Here is a 16,939-nt window from a genome sequence, read left to right as displayed (position 1 = left end):
CAAGAAAGTTTCAAGCCCTTCTGTCTGACATTTACTTTTTTCCTTCTTTGACCTGGCAAACTTCTACTCCTCCTTTACAACCTAGCTTAAATGTCACCTCCCCTGAGGGGAATCTCCTAATTCACCCCTAGAACAAACCCTCCTGTCTTGGGCTTGTACAGTATGTACCCTACAATACAATAATTATTCATTTCCACGACCATATCTTTTCCAAGGCTGAGGACCACCTGCGGCAGGTCAAGGGGGAAATCCCCACTTCAGTTATTGCAGTCCCCAGCACCTCAAGCCACTCATGGCCCACCCCCACGAGCTGGTTCCAGCCAGTCTGGGATTTGGTGACTCGGATATCACTGCTGTATTTCCACCTGCCACCAGTGTGGCCAGCCTTCTGTTGCCAGCAAAACTGGGAGCCCAAGCAATGGGGAGAGTGTTAGATAGCTACACAGCGTCCTGAGTCCTAACACATTGTGTTGGCCCAGGATTTGGTACTGTACTTCTGCCTTCCTACCCGAACTCACAGACCCAGTCTGAAGTTGGCCTGGGTCCCTTGCCTACAAGTCCAGTTCTCTCTAGGCTGGGAGGCTGTCCTGACCATGGTTTGTTCAACTTCGGCTAACATATACTGGGCACTTTTGATAACTATCAGCTCAATGAATAAACACAAGCCCACCCATTTTACTTCTTAAAGAGGGGTTCAAGCACTGTCCCTCTTCTCAGATGAGTGTGTTTAAAATATTTTTCTTTATTGACTTTAGAGAGAGAGGAAGAAAGAGGGAGAGAGATAGAAACATTGATGAGAGAGAACATTGACTGGCTGCCTCCTACATGCCCCCTACTGGGGATTGGGTCCACAACCTGGGCATGTGCCCTGACCAGGAATCAAACTGGTGACCTCTTGGTGCATGGGTAGATGCTCAACCACTGAGCCATACCGGCCAGGCTCAGATGAGTGTGTTTGACCTTACACATACCATTTGAGTATCTGATTTCATTTGTCACTTTTAGTTTTGCTAGGGTCACTATCAGGAGTGCAAAGACTGAAGACAGATGGTCATATCGCTGGGGCAGCAGGTAGTTACTGACAAGAATAGGGAGTGACCGTAGAAACAGAGATGATCATAAGAGAGAACAAGGAAAAACACCAAGCAGAGCAGCATAGCCATGTAGGGCCATTTAGCTTGGGGGCAAATGGTTCTACACACCTCCCGAGGCCCAAGCGCATCACTGAATGCCAAGGCCAAACACACAGGCAAAATCGTTGGTAAAATTCAATGAAAGAACAAGGCAAGCCCCATACAATTTTATAACTCTGGAGGGCATCAATACATCAAAGTGCTCAAGTATCTGAGTCATCAAGGAAAGGTTAAATGATACTTAGTATACTCTGTCAATAGGCTGCCAAGAGCGAATACATTTTAGAAACATTTCTTTCCAAAAATGCAAATATTCTCATTGATGTTAGAGCTTAAAGTAGTAAACTGCAGTTGTCTAGATAATTAGAGTCACCTTATTCTCTAAAGATATCAGACGGCTAAGGCATCACAGCACACACAAGCACACGTCACTTACAAGAAACCAAAGTTCTTTATAACACAGGGACTTGGAGATGACCTGATTAAAACCTGGGGTTTTAAGGTAAGAAGTTCTTTTAAGAGAAGCAACTCTGAGGCATCAGATGGTATCTTGAAGACATCACTCGTATCCTGAGTTAGTTAGCTCTAAGCCAGATTAAACTCCACCCACCAAAATTAAACTGGGTTGCCCGGATTTCTGATTGGAGCTTGATTTCCTGTTACCTTGGCTACCCTTCGCATTCCCATTCTGTGGTCCAAGATTCATGTTCATGAATCTTACTCCTCTGTTTAACTTTTGGTGTCGTCTATTTGGACATCTGGTGTTTGTCTCTGGCTTTGTCCCACAATGCCACCTCCTGACTCCTAGACTGGCTGACATTCATTTCTGTCCACTCCAGGGACGGCTCCTGCCCACTTGGTCTAGTTTTACTACTTCTTCATGGTGTTCCAGGCTATTCCAGGTCAAGCTGCCTCCACATAATAATGAAGTATGTTACACTGGCCTTGCTTGGCTATTTTGTATATGACTCCAAATATATCCATCTTATTTAAATTAGGCTCCCTTAAAGGCGGTACTTTTTGATCTGACTTTTCTCTAACATAAGTAGTACATACTATCATTGAATATCCTTTTCACAATGGAGTATGTCTCAAGCCCCAGGAGTAAAATGGCTCAAATCCTGGCTGGTTATATTCATTCAGGAATAAGAGCCTTAAAAGTCATATGCACATGAAGACAGTTAATTGCCCTCTGGGATCCTAGTAAAATGTAGAATCCTAGAAAGTCTAATTCAGTGATCTGGGTGCAAGAATCTGCATTTTCAACAGGAGCCTTAGGTATGTCTGGTGCAGTTAGCCTTCGACTACCCTTTGAGACACACTATCACAGCAATGAGAAATCTGATTAACGTGGGGCAAGCACAGTAATTAAAGGACCCCACCAGTCCTCTCTTTCTTAGAAGCTATAATGCACCTTGCCTAACATTCATCTGGCCAGTTCTTTCCTAATGCTCTTATTACTGAACATCAGCTCAGTTCCAAGACCAACTCACGTTTGTTTTAGTGAAGACAATGTAAATTTTCCAGGTTTCTATAAAGAAGATATTTTAATACATATATTTTTTAATCCTCATCCAGGGATATATTTTTCCATTGATTTTTGGACAGAGGGAGGGAAGGAAGAAGTGTGTGTGTGTGTGTGTGTGTGTGTGTGGGAGAGAGAGAGAGAGAGAGAGAGAGAGAGAGACAGACAGACAGACATTAATTTGAAAGAGACACATTGAATGGCTGCCTCCTGCACGACTCAAACCAGGGCCGGGGATCAAACTGCAACCAAAGTACGTGTGCCCTTGACCAGAATCGGACCCATGACTCTTTGGTCCGTAGGCCAATGCTCTAATCACTGAGCCACATTGGCCAGGGCAATTTTTACACAGGAAGAAATAAAGAAACACATACAAAGATGTAAGTTACACGCTCTTGTCCTTCATCACACAGACCTCCTCTCCTTAGAACATCTCCCTGTGATAGTTTTTTATTTTTATTTTTTTTGGGTACGTGCCCCTAGCGGGAACCGAACCCGAGACTCTCTGGTCCGCAGGCCGACGCTCCAACCGCTGAGCCAAACTGGCCAGGGCTCCCTGTGATAGTTTTAAGAGTCTCAGGATTTTGCCCAGATCAAAAAAGTAAAATATTTTAAATTTAGTATCAATCACTGCTACTTTAAATAAGGAATGAAAATATCCATTTGATCCAGAAAACCTTCAAATTAGCTCTCCAGCAATACATCTATTACTGGCGAAGAACATCTGTACCTGAGCGGTCTGATGCCCAGGAGCCTGGCAGACCAACATCAGCAGAGCCCAGGAAGCATGGCCGGCTGTGGGTTTGACCGGACAAGCCAGATTTCCCTGTGTACATCCCTCAACAGTCCTGAAGGGGGCCTCAGGAAAACCAGTTTATTTGGGGAAGATTCTGATGGGGAAAGGATGTTTTTGGAATCTAAGATGACAGAAGATATTGATGAGCTGTTAGATCCAGGAGGCCTGTCGGATATTTGAGATAATGGGGGCTCCATTTGTTTCAGGACGATGCCTTCATTTTTACACCAACATGGTTTATGGCTTGCAGGGGATATATGGACTGACTAATGCAACCATTAAGGATGTTAGAGCCCCATTCTTACTATTATTGGGATATGTGTATGCATTTGTTTTTTTCCTAGGAGGATCTTTATTTTTTCTCCCAAACCTCATAACTGGTTATACAGATGTTTAATTGAGAGGAATAATTATGAATTACGATTTGTTTTCTTTTTCTTTTAAACTTTCCTATCTGACTCATTTATTGCCTTCATTACAAGTATTTTAAAATTAAAGTTAAAAAAAAAATAAAACATTGCTAGTAGGCAAGACCAAGTCTAGAAAAACTCAATTAAAAAAAAAAACTTAATGTTTCTTAATTGAAAGCCTTGTACTGTAAGACCACTAATTTACAGAAAAAAAAAGGTGTTTAAAGTCAGAATAAAAAGTAGACAAAGTTGACTGAGAAAGAAACGCAGGCAAATGAACTCCATGAAGCAAAGGGACAGTGGAACTTGATGGCTAAGGATGACCAGAGGCAGGATGACTTAAAATGTGAGAATACTAGTTAAAAGCACCAGAAGTTAGTATATTCTGGGGGAAATGCCTAATTAGGATATTAAAGCTGAACTGTTGACCTAGAACGTTTGAACACTTTTATCACTCTGATATGCTTTGGGTAAATAAAGCAAGAAAGACAAATTTTATCCGACTTATGTTTGCTGTTCAACGCTGACCCTTGCCTAATGAATGACTTCAAGTATCTGCTACGGAAAAAAATGATACCACTTTAATTTCCGGCTCCATCCCCATCTGGCCAGGGAGAGGATAAATTAATATTATCATGTTTTGTCTTTAGGGCTTCTGATCCCCCCAAGGATGAGCCTGTGGGACAGTCTGTTTTGGCAGCGATTCTTAGCCAGAGCCAGAAGAACAGGATTCAGGACAAGGCCAGTTCATGTAACACAGCTCAGAGCCATACAACACAACTTGCTCTGAGGATGTTGGGCATTGTGCTTCATTAGGAAACAAAATATAAGCTTTCCACACCATTAGGAATGACTTTAGGAGTGAAAGCACATAAGACGATGCCTCACCTCATCAACAATGCACTGCAGAAGCTGGAGAGGCTGCAATGGGAAAGAAGAGAGGAAAAAGTATTAGCCTCTATGCAATATCTTTACAGTGGAGTGGAAAGAAAAAATCATTAATGCAATAAAATATAGCAAGATTAATCAACAACAGCAAACTCTTATAAAAACATTGATGCTCAGGATGTTCTATTATTTCTAATGGTACCTAATCTAATACAGGCAGTTAAAGGTTTGCATTTTCTTCAAAATGCAATTTGCTAAGTTTAAAACAAGGCATTCAAGCATGCAAAGGGAGCAGCCATCAGGAAAAAGAAAAGTGAATTTTTTTCTGAACTCATAAAGCTTACCATTAAAGATCCCTGGTTTTTCTGAATCTGAAAAAAGGCAATATGTAATTAGCATGTCATAATCAAAATGACTCACTTGGACACATTATGATCACTGAGAGAAAATTATTGCATTGCTGGTGGCAATTTGTGGGCATGTGTTAACACAATTTACATAATGAAAATACACAAATGTTAATAGCTCGCTTCTCATTTATAGGCGAAAGTCAGCAGAATGTTAATTTCACACAACACTTTTTAGTACCCTCCAGGTTGTATTAGAATAGGGAGAAAAACCATAATCCATTTCAAAAGGCTGTTTACGATTCAGATATAAATAATGTTTTATATTGTTAGATTGTGAACACTGGGCTTAATGTTGCAATCATTGCTAATGTTATGAAGCTCACTCTTTTTAAATTAAAAACCGATTTATTTAAAATTGAAATTAAATCATAGTCAGAAATTAGAATTTTGGATTCCTGCCAGTGTTTGCTCACAATCCCCTATTTTGTGAAGAAAACTTTAATTATGTGGTTGAAGTATTTGTCTCTAACTCAGGAGTAGGGTAAAGACGCCACCTTTTCCAAAGTTCCTCCAGCTGGTTTCTAGGGCAGCAATGCTCTATGGGAAAATCAAATCCATGCAAATTTTATACTGTTTTTCAGGGGATAAAGTAGAGTGAAGTAAGAAATGCCTGGTCCTAATCAATATTCCAAAGGCAGGCAGCTCACACATTTAACACTGATAAGCCATCTCTCTTAGAAAGTTACTAAAATATGACACAAATTCATAAAAATACACTGTAATTAAAATATTAAACACTTTAATGCCCCCTCCCCACTCACCCCCTGCTTGCAGTTATTATAAACTCAATGAAAATGGAGTCCCAGGTACTAAATTTCCTATAAAGGAAAATTTCGGAAATGAAATATGACGGATGGGTCAGTTGGTTGCTGGCATAACGGAGCTGCAGCCAGTTGGTAGAATATAGAAAAACAGTAATAGTCCTCCATATGGTTCATTTTTAAAACTTTTATTGATCTTAGAGAGAAGAGGGGAGAGATGGGGAGAGAGAGAGAAATATCAATTGGTTGCCTCTTGTACGAAACTGAACCCGCAAACTAGGTATGTGCCCTGACCTGGAATTGAACCTGCGAGAGGGTCAGGGCCCCCCATGTGTTTTTAATGGTGCTTTTAAAAGTTCTTTCACGTACACATTGTCAGTTGATCTGCACGACCACTGTGAGGTTGCAGAAATGATCATCTCTATTCTACGGGAAAACTCTCAGAGGATGGGGCTGCAGGAAGAGGCTTGGTTGGGCTGGTCTTCCCCAACGCTCCTTTCTCTCTCGCATCTGCTTTACATCTGCCTACAATCATAGTACTGCTGAAAAACAATTAGATTCGCATATATACTGGGCATGGTAAAGTTTATAAATGATCAATTTTGGCATGTGGGTTCTTTTCAACTAGACTGTAAGCTTCTCAAGGGCAGAAGCTATGTTTTTTCATTTCTTTTGCATCCATATGGCTGATCAGCAGACTCTTCCACCTAGTGCTTGAGTGTTTTAAAAAGTGCTTTCCCATGTATTATCTCCACTGAACACGGCACCCACCATCACCCCTATGGGCTCTTTATCACCCCCTTCCTCCCCAAACACCACTTCCAGAAACTCCTATTCCAGGCTAACTGGCTTTTAGTGTATTTAAAAAAAAATTTTTTTTTTCCCACTTACAGGTGACAGTCAATATTATATTAGTTTCAGGTGTAGTCTTAGTCTCTTAATGTTGTCTTAGTTACTACTCCTTGATCCTCTAGTCAATGAGAACTTCTGAATAAAGTTCTGCAGGTAAAGATTTATATTAAAAATCAAGACAGAGCTGTTAACTACCACCCTGGAATGGTGAAGGATTTTAGTAATAAGCCATACCAGCTTTAAAAAATCTTGAAAAGCCCAGGTAATTGTGCTTATATCTATATCTATATCTATCTCCACACCCAAAGACATTTTTCCATTTATCTTTAGACAGATTAGGAGGGAGGGAGAGAGGGAGGGGGGGAGGGGAGAGAGAGAGAGAGAGAGAGAGAGAAACATCGAAGTGAGAGAGACACATCGACTGGTTGCCTCCTGCACAACCCTGACCAGGGCCAGGGACAAACTGCAACCGAGGTATGTGTCCTTGGCCGGAATTGAACCCAGGTCTCATTGGTCCATGGGCCGACGCTCTAACTGCTGAGCCAAACCGGCTAGGGCTGCTTTTATGTATTTTTAAGTGCACATGGATACTCCACCTTGCCTATTCTTGGTAAGATATATCTACTTCAATGGGAGAGTTACTTGTAATGAAAAACGAATTAGAAATCTATTTTGACCTCAGAGAGAATGTTTTCCACAAATTTCCAACAGTAATGGGGATTACAACCGTGTCTGAGGAAAATTCAGCAAACATTCTGAGTGAGATGTTTCAGAATTAACTCAGGAATGGATTGTGAGACCTTGTTCCCAGTAACATGAGTGGTAGGAACCAACGGGTCAAAGGAAGGACATTTCCTTATGAACCGAGATCTTAGAGAAGGTCTCTTCCACCTTGCCTTATTGTGTGGGTTCAATGCATGGTTTAAATTAAAAAACTTAAATCTGTACTATTTTAATGCTGGCTCTTTACTACAAGAAAGGGAGAAACAGAAACATCAAAGTCTTTTTTAAAATGATCTTACAACTATTCTGTTTTGCCTGGATTTGTAAAGGGAGATGTTGTTACCAGGTTTTATTACACAGTTTTCATAGTAACATATTATATGAAATCATCTTCATAAATTTTGTATTAAGGTAGCAGTGCCAGTACCTGAAATTGATTCAAAATGCTTAAGATACTCAATTACTTTTTAACACTGTTACACAATGCAGTGACTTATATCTTCTATTTCACAAGAATTTGATGATGCAACATCATTGTAATTGATTCATTTTCTCAATTAAATAAAGCTACTGTGCTTTTCTTTATATGAACGCCACATAGACCATAGAGTTAGATGTATTATCTCCTATCTCTGTCTCAGATATATTGCCTTGAAGGCTATACTCTGTTCCTCTGTTAATTCCACCAGAAAATTTAATGCTACAGTCATATTTTTCAAATTCTGATCTGCCATGTACTCGACTGTATTTATATTAGGCATATTTTTCACTGCTAAACTCTTTGTTGTTTACCTTTTTCAAGATCACATTACAGCACAGGCACAGCAACCATAACACAGATCCAAACCAAGTCAACCTCCAGTCACTGCCTCTGCTTTTGCACACAGTTCATGAAAAAGTAAAGCCCCTAGTTTAAGAGCACATTTAAAGTGGTGCTAAGGGTACCTAGTATAAAATGTTAGCTTCTCAAATGACTCTGTTTATCCTGGGTCTGCCTTCCAAATGCTCAGCTGAGAGACCACAGTTCAGAGGAATGCTATAATATTGTTAGGGCTGATGTACTGCCTGCACCTCACAACACATGAAATGTTGTTAATAACTAACTTGTCCAAGTCCACATTCTTGCTTGAACATTTTGCTTTTGTTGAGTTTTCTATGTCTAACTAGTACTTTGGGGCAATGAACAGAATAGTAATTGCTCCAGTCCTACCTTTTGCTAATCAGTCTCTAGAACTAGTAGCATTTTGATACACTAATTAGATGAACCTCTTCCCTCCTCTGGGCATAGCTTTTTTTCTTTTAACAGCCCTTAGATCCAAGATTTTAAGCTACATTAACAAGGGTTAGTTATGCCCTATTCTGATGTAAGACCCTTATGTATTTAAATGGGGGAAGAAAGACTTCATAAGTCACGCAAAGTATCAGTTAGGTATTAGGATGTTACTGCAGTAACATTGATCATGTATTTCCTTGCAAGGATCATATAGTTAGCTGGCAGTCAGAAAAAGTCCTATAACATGACTTGAGAGTTTGGAAAATGAGCCTGGAAAGGAAATTGCCAATGAAAAGTCTGCTTGTGGGGCTCTGACTAGGGATAAAAAGCAACTCTGGGAGTCTCACATTATGCTTCTCTCTGCAGAGAGCTTTTTACAAACAGTGGAAAAATCGACGTGGCTACCATCCCTTTTATATTATATTCAGAAGCACAATCAGAAAACTAAAGTGAATCCACCTATGTAACTTAGAGAAGACCAGCTATAGCTTTCATTTTCTCTTTTACTGTCTGAAATTATGGCTTGCCCTGCAGCTCTTGTCTGAGAGATTTATGTGTGACCTAGGTCACATCTTCCAATATCAGTTGACAAATTTTCTCTTTACATATTTACTGCTTTTCAAGTTTGTGTTATTTTTCTTTCAAATAGAAAGAAAGAAATATAAAATTAAATCATATGGTTGGAATTTAAAAAGAATATCATTTTTATTTGTTATGCTACTGACACCACATTCTAGCTTTCGGTATTGAACTCTTCTGGATTATTTTTTTAAACTTAAAATGTCAAGAACTGTAGCTATTTTGCAAACACTCTTTTCAAATCAGATGCATTAAGCTAAAAGTAAATAGGGATTAAGGTGAACTGAGACTTTCATATTCTAAATGAGAATGACCTAAAGAATTTTTGAAATGGAAGGACCTCAGAGATAATCTAGTTCAACCTACTCATTTCACTGTTAGGGAAACTGAGGCTCAGAGGGGAGCAGTACCAGGATCACAGACAAAACTTGGCCTGCCATGTGGGGGAAATGCATCAACTCTGGTGTCAGAAAGACCCCTGGAATCCCAGTCAGGTCCCCTGGTCCTCAGAAACTCCCTCCCTCCACTGGGCTCAGGCTCTTATCTATAAAGTGAAGAGATGAGCTAGAGGAGCCCAAAGGCTCCTCAAAGGCAGAGCTTCCCAAGCAGGTGCCATGATTTTTTTCCGACTTGAGGGAGAATTGGTACCAGCATTCAATCTCATTTTATCTGGCACTGTGCTGGGTGCTAAAACTTAGGAATGCACCACCTCCAATCCATTATAACTTGCAAAAAAAAAAAAAAAAAAGCCCAAATCTTAAAAAGCCTTCAAAAAGAGAGAAAAGAAAATCACTTCCACATGACTACAAGCTGAATACACATTGCTTTGTACCACTAATTTAAAGTCAGAATTCCCAAAGGACCGTTCTGAAAAAAAGAACAGAACTAAAAATCTGCTCTGTTTAACTACAAATGGGGATTTTGGCAAATTGACATTTTTAGATACTGACTATGAGACAAAAATAAATGAATACTATATTTATTTCTAATAATATAAAGTGACAAGTATAATTTACTGGTGCCATCCTATCTCTCTAGCTCAGCCTCTTACATTGTTCTTGTTATATCTGTGAGACGATTAGCATATATATACATATATTATTATTATTGTTGTTTTTTAAATTCTCACCCGAGGATATTTTTCCATTGATTTTCAGAGAGAGTCGGAGGGGGGGGGGGGGAGAGAGAGAGAGAGAGAGAGAGAGAGAGAAACATCGATGTGAAAGAGACACATCGATTGGTTGCCTCCTGCACGACCCAACCAGGGCCAGGGATCTAACCATAACTGCGGTTCATTCCCTACACTGGAATCAAACCCTTGACTCTTTGGTCCGCAGGCCAACTCTCTAACCGCTGAGCCAAACTGGCTTGGGCTTAGCACGTTTTGTATAGTACAAAAGCAAAAACTAAGTCATAAGATTGATTTAAACAAAGAAATAAAGACTTAAAATAAAAATAAGTCATGAGAGGATTTAGTAGAGAGCTATTCAGTAGGGTATAAGAAAGTCACTGTGATTCCCACATTCTAAGATTCACTCTGGCAACTTTTCTGTCCCCACACCTCAAACTCCAGCAGGGGTGCTGCATTCAGGAGTGACCAGTTTTGAAAAGCTAAAATGAGATAGCCTCAATTCAACACACATCTGGATGGGAGAGAAAGGCTCTAAGACGCCTAGAGGAGGGTGCCACTCCGACGGGACCATAAATTAGATCACTTGGCTCTTGTGGCTTTCTGAGCATCAAGGACAATGCATTTTCACACAAACCAACAGCTGGGGTACCAAGGTCCACGTAGCATGATTCATTTGCTGGGTCTGCCAGTCAGGGAGCAAGGAAAAAAGGACCCGACTATCAGCCTACACACTCTTTTTATCCCTTGTGTATTTAAAACTGACATAGCTCAGGTCCTATTCCACACAGGTGTATAAGAGCCATAGTAAATCATCCTCTGGGCAAATGTAAGTTTTAATATTTAAAACCTAAATTTTGTGAGAAAAGCAGGAGCTTAGAACCACCATTCAAAATGATCAATGTGAATTACAAAGTTAACCTTTTCCCTAATGGTACAAGGTCTGTCCAAAGAATCCATTCAGCACTTGTTGAAGATTTTAGACGTTTCCTCGATCAAATTTTTCTCTTCTCTTGGTTCCATAAAATGGTGGTTTTTTTCAGAATCTAGTCTGTCTGTTATATGTGTGTGTGAGGGTGAGAATGGGGGAGGTGTGTTTTTTCCTGAGAAAGGCTTGTTGACCATTCCACTTTACAGTAAAAATAAACCTGCTACACCAAGTTTTTTTAATGCGTCAAACTGTCTGAAAGGGTTTTTTTGGAGTTATCATTTAGTCTGCACCCCTATTAACTTAAGTCCTCCACAGGCCACAGAATCCAGAACGATGTTAGAGATCACATAGTAGTCCAATTCCTTGCCCCACAGAGAAATTCGCTTTATAATATTCCTCCTGACAGGGTAGTTATATTGTTAGAAATTTCTTATTTCGAGTCCAAAATCGTCTTCCTATATGATGTGCCCATGGTCAGGAGCTGTAGTGGTAAGTCTAATAACAACTGTTCACATATTTGAAGATAGTTGTCATGTCTCTACAATGTTTTCTTTCTTGAATGAACATCCTGTTTCCTTCCTATGATCATCTGCTAAGTTTGATTGTCCTCTATTCTCCCCCCTTCTATTAGCAATGACATTAACAGCATTCCCCTGACCCTTATGTGCTTCATGCGTAGATGACTTCACCCCCAGCTGTAGTTGGGGAGGCATGTGTTTCAGGCCTATATAGTCAGCAGCATCAAAATCCCCTGGTTGCAGGGAGTTAAAGGAAACTGAAGCCTGGGATCTCTGGTTGCACGTGGGGAGAAGAGACACGCTCTTCCCTACTAAACCAGGAAGCAGGTTGCCCTAGAATCCCAACTGCCATTCTTTTTTTTTTGTAAATATATTTTGTTGATTTTTTAGAGAGAGAGGAAGGGAGAGAGAGATAGAAACATTGATGTGAAAGAGAAACATCAATCGGCTGCCTTCTGCACGTCCCCCACCAGAGATGGAGTCTGTAACCCAGGCGTGTGCTGTGACCAGGAATAGAACCAGGACTTCTCAGTCCATGGGACGACGCTCAATCCACTGAGCCCACACTAGCCAGGCCCAACTGTCATTCGTGGTCTGTGAAAGTAAAGTCTACTAAGAATAGAGCCAAAAGTGACTTGTTGAATCAAGTTCTAGCTAAAGCCAGCAATACGTGGCTTTTTGATCATGCAAGTCAATGAATTCCCCTTGTGGCTGAGGCAACTCGGAGCTGGGTTTTCCACTCCCTGAACCAGCTGCGTGGAAGGGCTCAGGCATGATTTCACAACCTCCACCACTTGGTCACCTTTCTCCAGTCTGACGTCCGTGTCAGAACACACCTTGGACTGACTGGCCTCGACCACCTTGTTCTGGACACGATACACTATTCAGTAGAAAGCTGTGGAATCTGCAAGTGCATTCACGTCTCTGATAGCAGTAGCACACAGTTGGCTTAACTGAGAGAAACAAAGAAATACATAAATCTTGGACTGAAAGACAATTACTTCTTTCCCGTACTCTCTTATTTCTTATGTATTTCATACTGCCAGAGTATTTGAGAGTGAATGAGTAAATGATTAAACCAATTATAGAATCTAGACGAGTCTGGTGAAGTTTCTACCTGTTGCCTCCCACTTGTGAGAGAACTGCCTCAGCCTTTTGTTTGTTTGGCTGAGGAGAGGACTGGCCAACACTGAAGGAGAATCATCATACACTCCTGGGGCCGAAAAGAATTATTATTATTATTATTATTTTTAAATCCCCATCTGAGGATATTTTTCCATTGATTTTTATTTTATTTTTTCAGATAGAGTGGGAGGGAGGGAGGGAGGGAGGGAGAGAGAGACATCGATGTGAGAGAGACGCATCGATTGGTTGCCACCTACATGACCGTGACCGGGACAGGGGATTGAACCTGCAACTGAGGAACGTGCACATGACTGGGAATTGAACCTGTGACTCTTGGGTCTGGGAGCTGACACCTATCCACTGAGCCATGGCCAGGGCCCTAAAAGGATTTTAATCTGACCTGGCTCCCCACGCCTCTCTGATCCTTGAATCCCTTCTTCATTATAACTCTGATGACTGGGCTTCTGTCTGAATGTGTCAAAGAGATGGGAGCTTAAGTCTTCTGACTGTCCACTCTACCTCTTGTTCAGTCTACCCTCATGGTAGTATAAACCCATGTCTTTTCTTTTTTTTTTTTTTTTTATCCTCACCTGAGGACATTTTTCCATTTTTTGTACAGGTAGAGTGGGAGGGAGAGAGAGGAAGAGAGAGAGAGAGAAACATCGACGTGAAGGGACACATCGAGTGGCTGCCACCCGCACAACCAACCAGGGCCGGGGACAAACTGCAACCGAAGCACGCGCCCTTAGCGGGAACCGAACCCGGGTCTCTCAGGACCGCAGGCCGAGGCTCTAACCGCTGAGCCAAACCGGCCAGGGCAACCCATGTCTTTTCTTATGCGAGAACCCTCAAATATATGAAGACAACTATCACATTTCCTTGGAAGCTTTTATCCTTCAGGTGTCAATGCTGGCATGGTGGAGTGGAAGTATGAACATGGAAGAAAAGAAAGGGGATACAATCATCAATTTAAAGTTTAAGGATGTATGTTGATTCTTAGTTCCTCCTGATTCTTAGTTCTTCCTAAAATACGCTATGCCAACATGTAGAAAGTAAAGTTAGACTAAATTATTAATTTGTTATGCATTTTACTTATCAAGCACTCACTCTATGCCAGGCACTGTGCTAGACTAGAGGACTCAGAAGATGGGTAAGATACAGTCACTGCACCATGTAAATAAAGTCCCTGAAACTTAGTGCCAGAACTAAGACGTAAGCACAGGGTTTGTGCTCTCCTCTAATGCCACTCAGTATTGGGCTAGAATACAACCTGCTGGTTTCAGGGCACTGCCGATTTCTAAGCTAGCTTCTCCCAAAAGGTGATGTATCTGGGCATTATTATTATTTTTTTTTAAACCATAGTATGTTTGACAACATTGTTTGGCCTACGAGAATTTTGAGATAAGCTGCAATTGTAGCCAATATGTGGTTCATATGGGATTTGGAAGAAACGAATCTTGAAGTATAGTCACACATAATCATGTTAATTAACATGTGTCTTACTGGCTTGACTGTAAATAAAATTCAAAATACATTTAAAGAAAAGAAGTCATGGATCTAGAATAAACTGAATAAAGTTTGACTTCTGTTTCAGAGTTTTAGTGTGCACTGCTCATATTCTGATACAGGTAAATCGGGTTTCAATACATTCCAAGAGAGTACGGTGGGTATGGCGCTGAAGGTATGGAAACGAGGAGGAAACTGCTCGTATGAGACATGAAAGGAGAAGCATCTGGTCCAGCACTTTTCAGATGCCATTTACCAATTAACTTAGTTCCTACAAGATATTTTTTAGATATATTTTAAAAATTAACAGATAAAAGCAGAACTGTTCTTGTGTTTGTTTGTGCATGTGTGTGTGTGTTGGGGAGTGGATTCCCATCATTGTTCAGGTTACTGACCTAGGACACCTCCCTCAATTTCCAGGTGAGAAAACTGAAATCTGGAAGGAGATAAGATCAAACAGCTAACAAGAAAAAACAGAACTAGAACTCAAGTTAGCTCTGTGTGTATTTGGGTGGAAACCATACACTGACAATAAGTTAATTTATGATTTGGTGGGTGTGTGGCCGGCTGCTTCCTAGTCCCCTCTGCCTTGAGTCATTGAGTATTCCCAGCTGCATGGCTACCAAGGAGGCACAGGGCTGTCCACAGAGCAGGGGCTGGACAGAGGCTTTTGGCTGGAATTTTCTTTCACTTTACTTATTCTACAAAACTAGAACTAGAACTACAGTCAAGGTCTCCTCACGCCCAGAATGGTGCTCTCTGAAACCTGTTTCTGAGCAGAAAACAGGACAGACTTCATTTCCCCCACCTCCCTTTGGTCTTTCTTTCCTCCTCGGAGCTCCTTTCCTCATAAGACTGTTTTACTCCTCAGCTTTTCTTTCCTTGTCTTGGTGGCAGTCACCATCTATAGATCTTGACAGTGTATACAGCCTGAGTCCACACTTGGTTATAACTGGATGCCTCAGTTTCCCACAGTTCCTTGGAGATGGCACCCTGGCTCTGTGCATAAACAGACTGCCCCCTTTCCTAGTTCCTAGTGGTCCCTGGGACCCTCTTTCCACCTGGTGTGTCCTGGGCAATCTCCAGCTCTAAATCGAATCAGCTCTTTGCTCCTTTTAGGCAATTCATTGATTTTTCAATGAACTTAGCTTGTCTGTTTTACTGGCACTAAAGAGGGTTGGGTTCTTAGCATCATTAACATTTTAGTTGAGGAAGAATTCCCAAACCCCCCAGGCATTAATCTAGAATTGTTAAACATCTAAAAAGTAATCTGTGCTCAAACAAAGCTTGGCCAGGTCTGCCCCCTTTTTAACTTGGATGCCAATGAATTCCTAGCCCCAATTCTACCCAAGTTTTCTGTACTGAATAGTGATAAGTAAAACACTGGAGTCCAATAAAAGCCAATGTCTTTGTCTGTGGCTGCTGCTGCTACCTGCTGTTGAGGACCACCTTTCCCCGGGGATCCATATCCATCCGCAATTACCTGGCAGCCATGGAGCATCCTGGGATAGTAATTTACATCTCTACAGACACACCAGTTGGAGGCAGTACTGGAGAGGATGGGTGTGGAAAGTAAGGATGGCCATTTAGGCTCAAAGCCTCTGGGTGCCTTATCTCAACCCCCCCCTTCCCCCCGCCCCAGAGGGAGGACAGTTTGACCCTGTTGCTAAATACATGGTAATCATGAGTAATTTAATGGCTATGGACCCCAATTTTCTCCTCTATAAAAGAAAGGTGTTAGACTAGATCATTGTAAGATCTCTTCATATCCTAAAATTCTATGATTCAATTGAACAGCAGACAGTACCAATAAAACCAAAGGAAAAAAAGGGAAGGCCTCCCAGACCATAGAACCTAAGAGAAAGAAAAGATGACAACGTCACCACCTGAAAGCCAACCTGCGCACCAAGTGCATTACTTCAAACTTCAATTCTGTTTCTGGGCTAAACTGATTATTTAAAAATTGTAAAAGAATCATGGTTCCAGTTACTGAACTAAAAATGACTGAATTCTGTGTATAATTCTATATGCTATGACTGTGATTGTGAATGATAAATTATAACTCAAAAAAGGAAGGCTGTAAAAGAAGGCTCTTATGGGATCAGAAAAGTAATTCATTTTAGTCCTACTTGGTGTGAGACATGGTCATATATTTTCAGAGTTACATAGGTAAATCCCTAATGCACCTTCTGGAAATATAAATAATACTAATATTACCTTGCTCTTGTTTACCACCTTATATTTTTCAAAGTGCTCTCTTAGGCATTAGCTTATTTGATCATGACAATTCCTCCTCTCCCCCACCCCAGCAGCGTAGAAAATGTGCTATAACGTGCCAAGTCAAATTCATAGAGGGTGGCAGGGAACCCCTTAGAGGAAT

General features: G+C 40.9%; 1 protein-coding gene across 10 annotated transcripts in view; it reads right to left on the bottom strand.

Moving 5' to 3' along the window:
• Positions 1-16,939, bottom strand: part of MAP2K5 (mitogen-activated protein kinase kinase 5) — a 266,821-nt gene that overhangs the window by 58,821 nt on the left and 191,061 nt on the right. For 6 of the 10 annotated variants that reach the window (XR_004960015.1, XR_004960014.1, XM_036265405.1 and 3 more), the window contains 2 exons: positions 5,097-5,123; positions 4,753-4,785 (listed from right to left, as the gene is read on the bottom strand). Coding sequence is in view for 6 of the 10 variants with exons in the window: in XM_036265405.1 (XP_036121298.1) it covers positions 4,753-4,785; positions 5,097-5,123 (60 nt within the window). In the remaining 4 variants the exon portion in view is untranslated. Of the gene's footprint in view, positions 1-4,752; positions 4,786-5,092; positions 5,124-12,764; positions 12,882-16,939 lie in introns of those variants that run through there. The other 4 variants (XM_036265397.1, XM_036265413.1, XR_004960022.1 and 1 more) reach the window with 3 other exon arrangements.

This window comes from Molossus molossus, unplaced genomic scaffold, assembly GCF_014108415.1.
Source record: "Molossus molossus isolate mMolMol1 unplaced genomic scaffold, mMolMol1.p scaffold_m16_p_1, whole genome shotgun sequence".
In the NCBI taxonomy this organism is placed as follows: Eukaryota; Metazoa; Chordata; class Mammalia; order Chiroptera; family Molossidae; genus Molossus; species Molossus molossus.
Note: the sequence above shows the minus strand (reverse complement) of the source record. Positions and strands in the feature narration are given on the sequence as shown.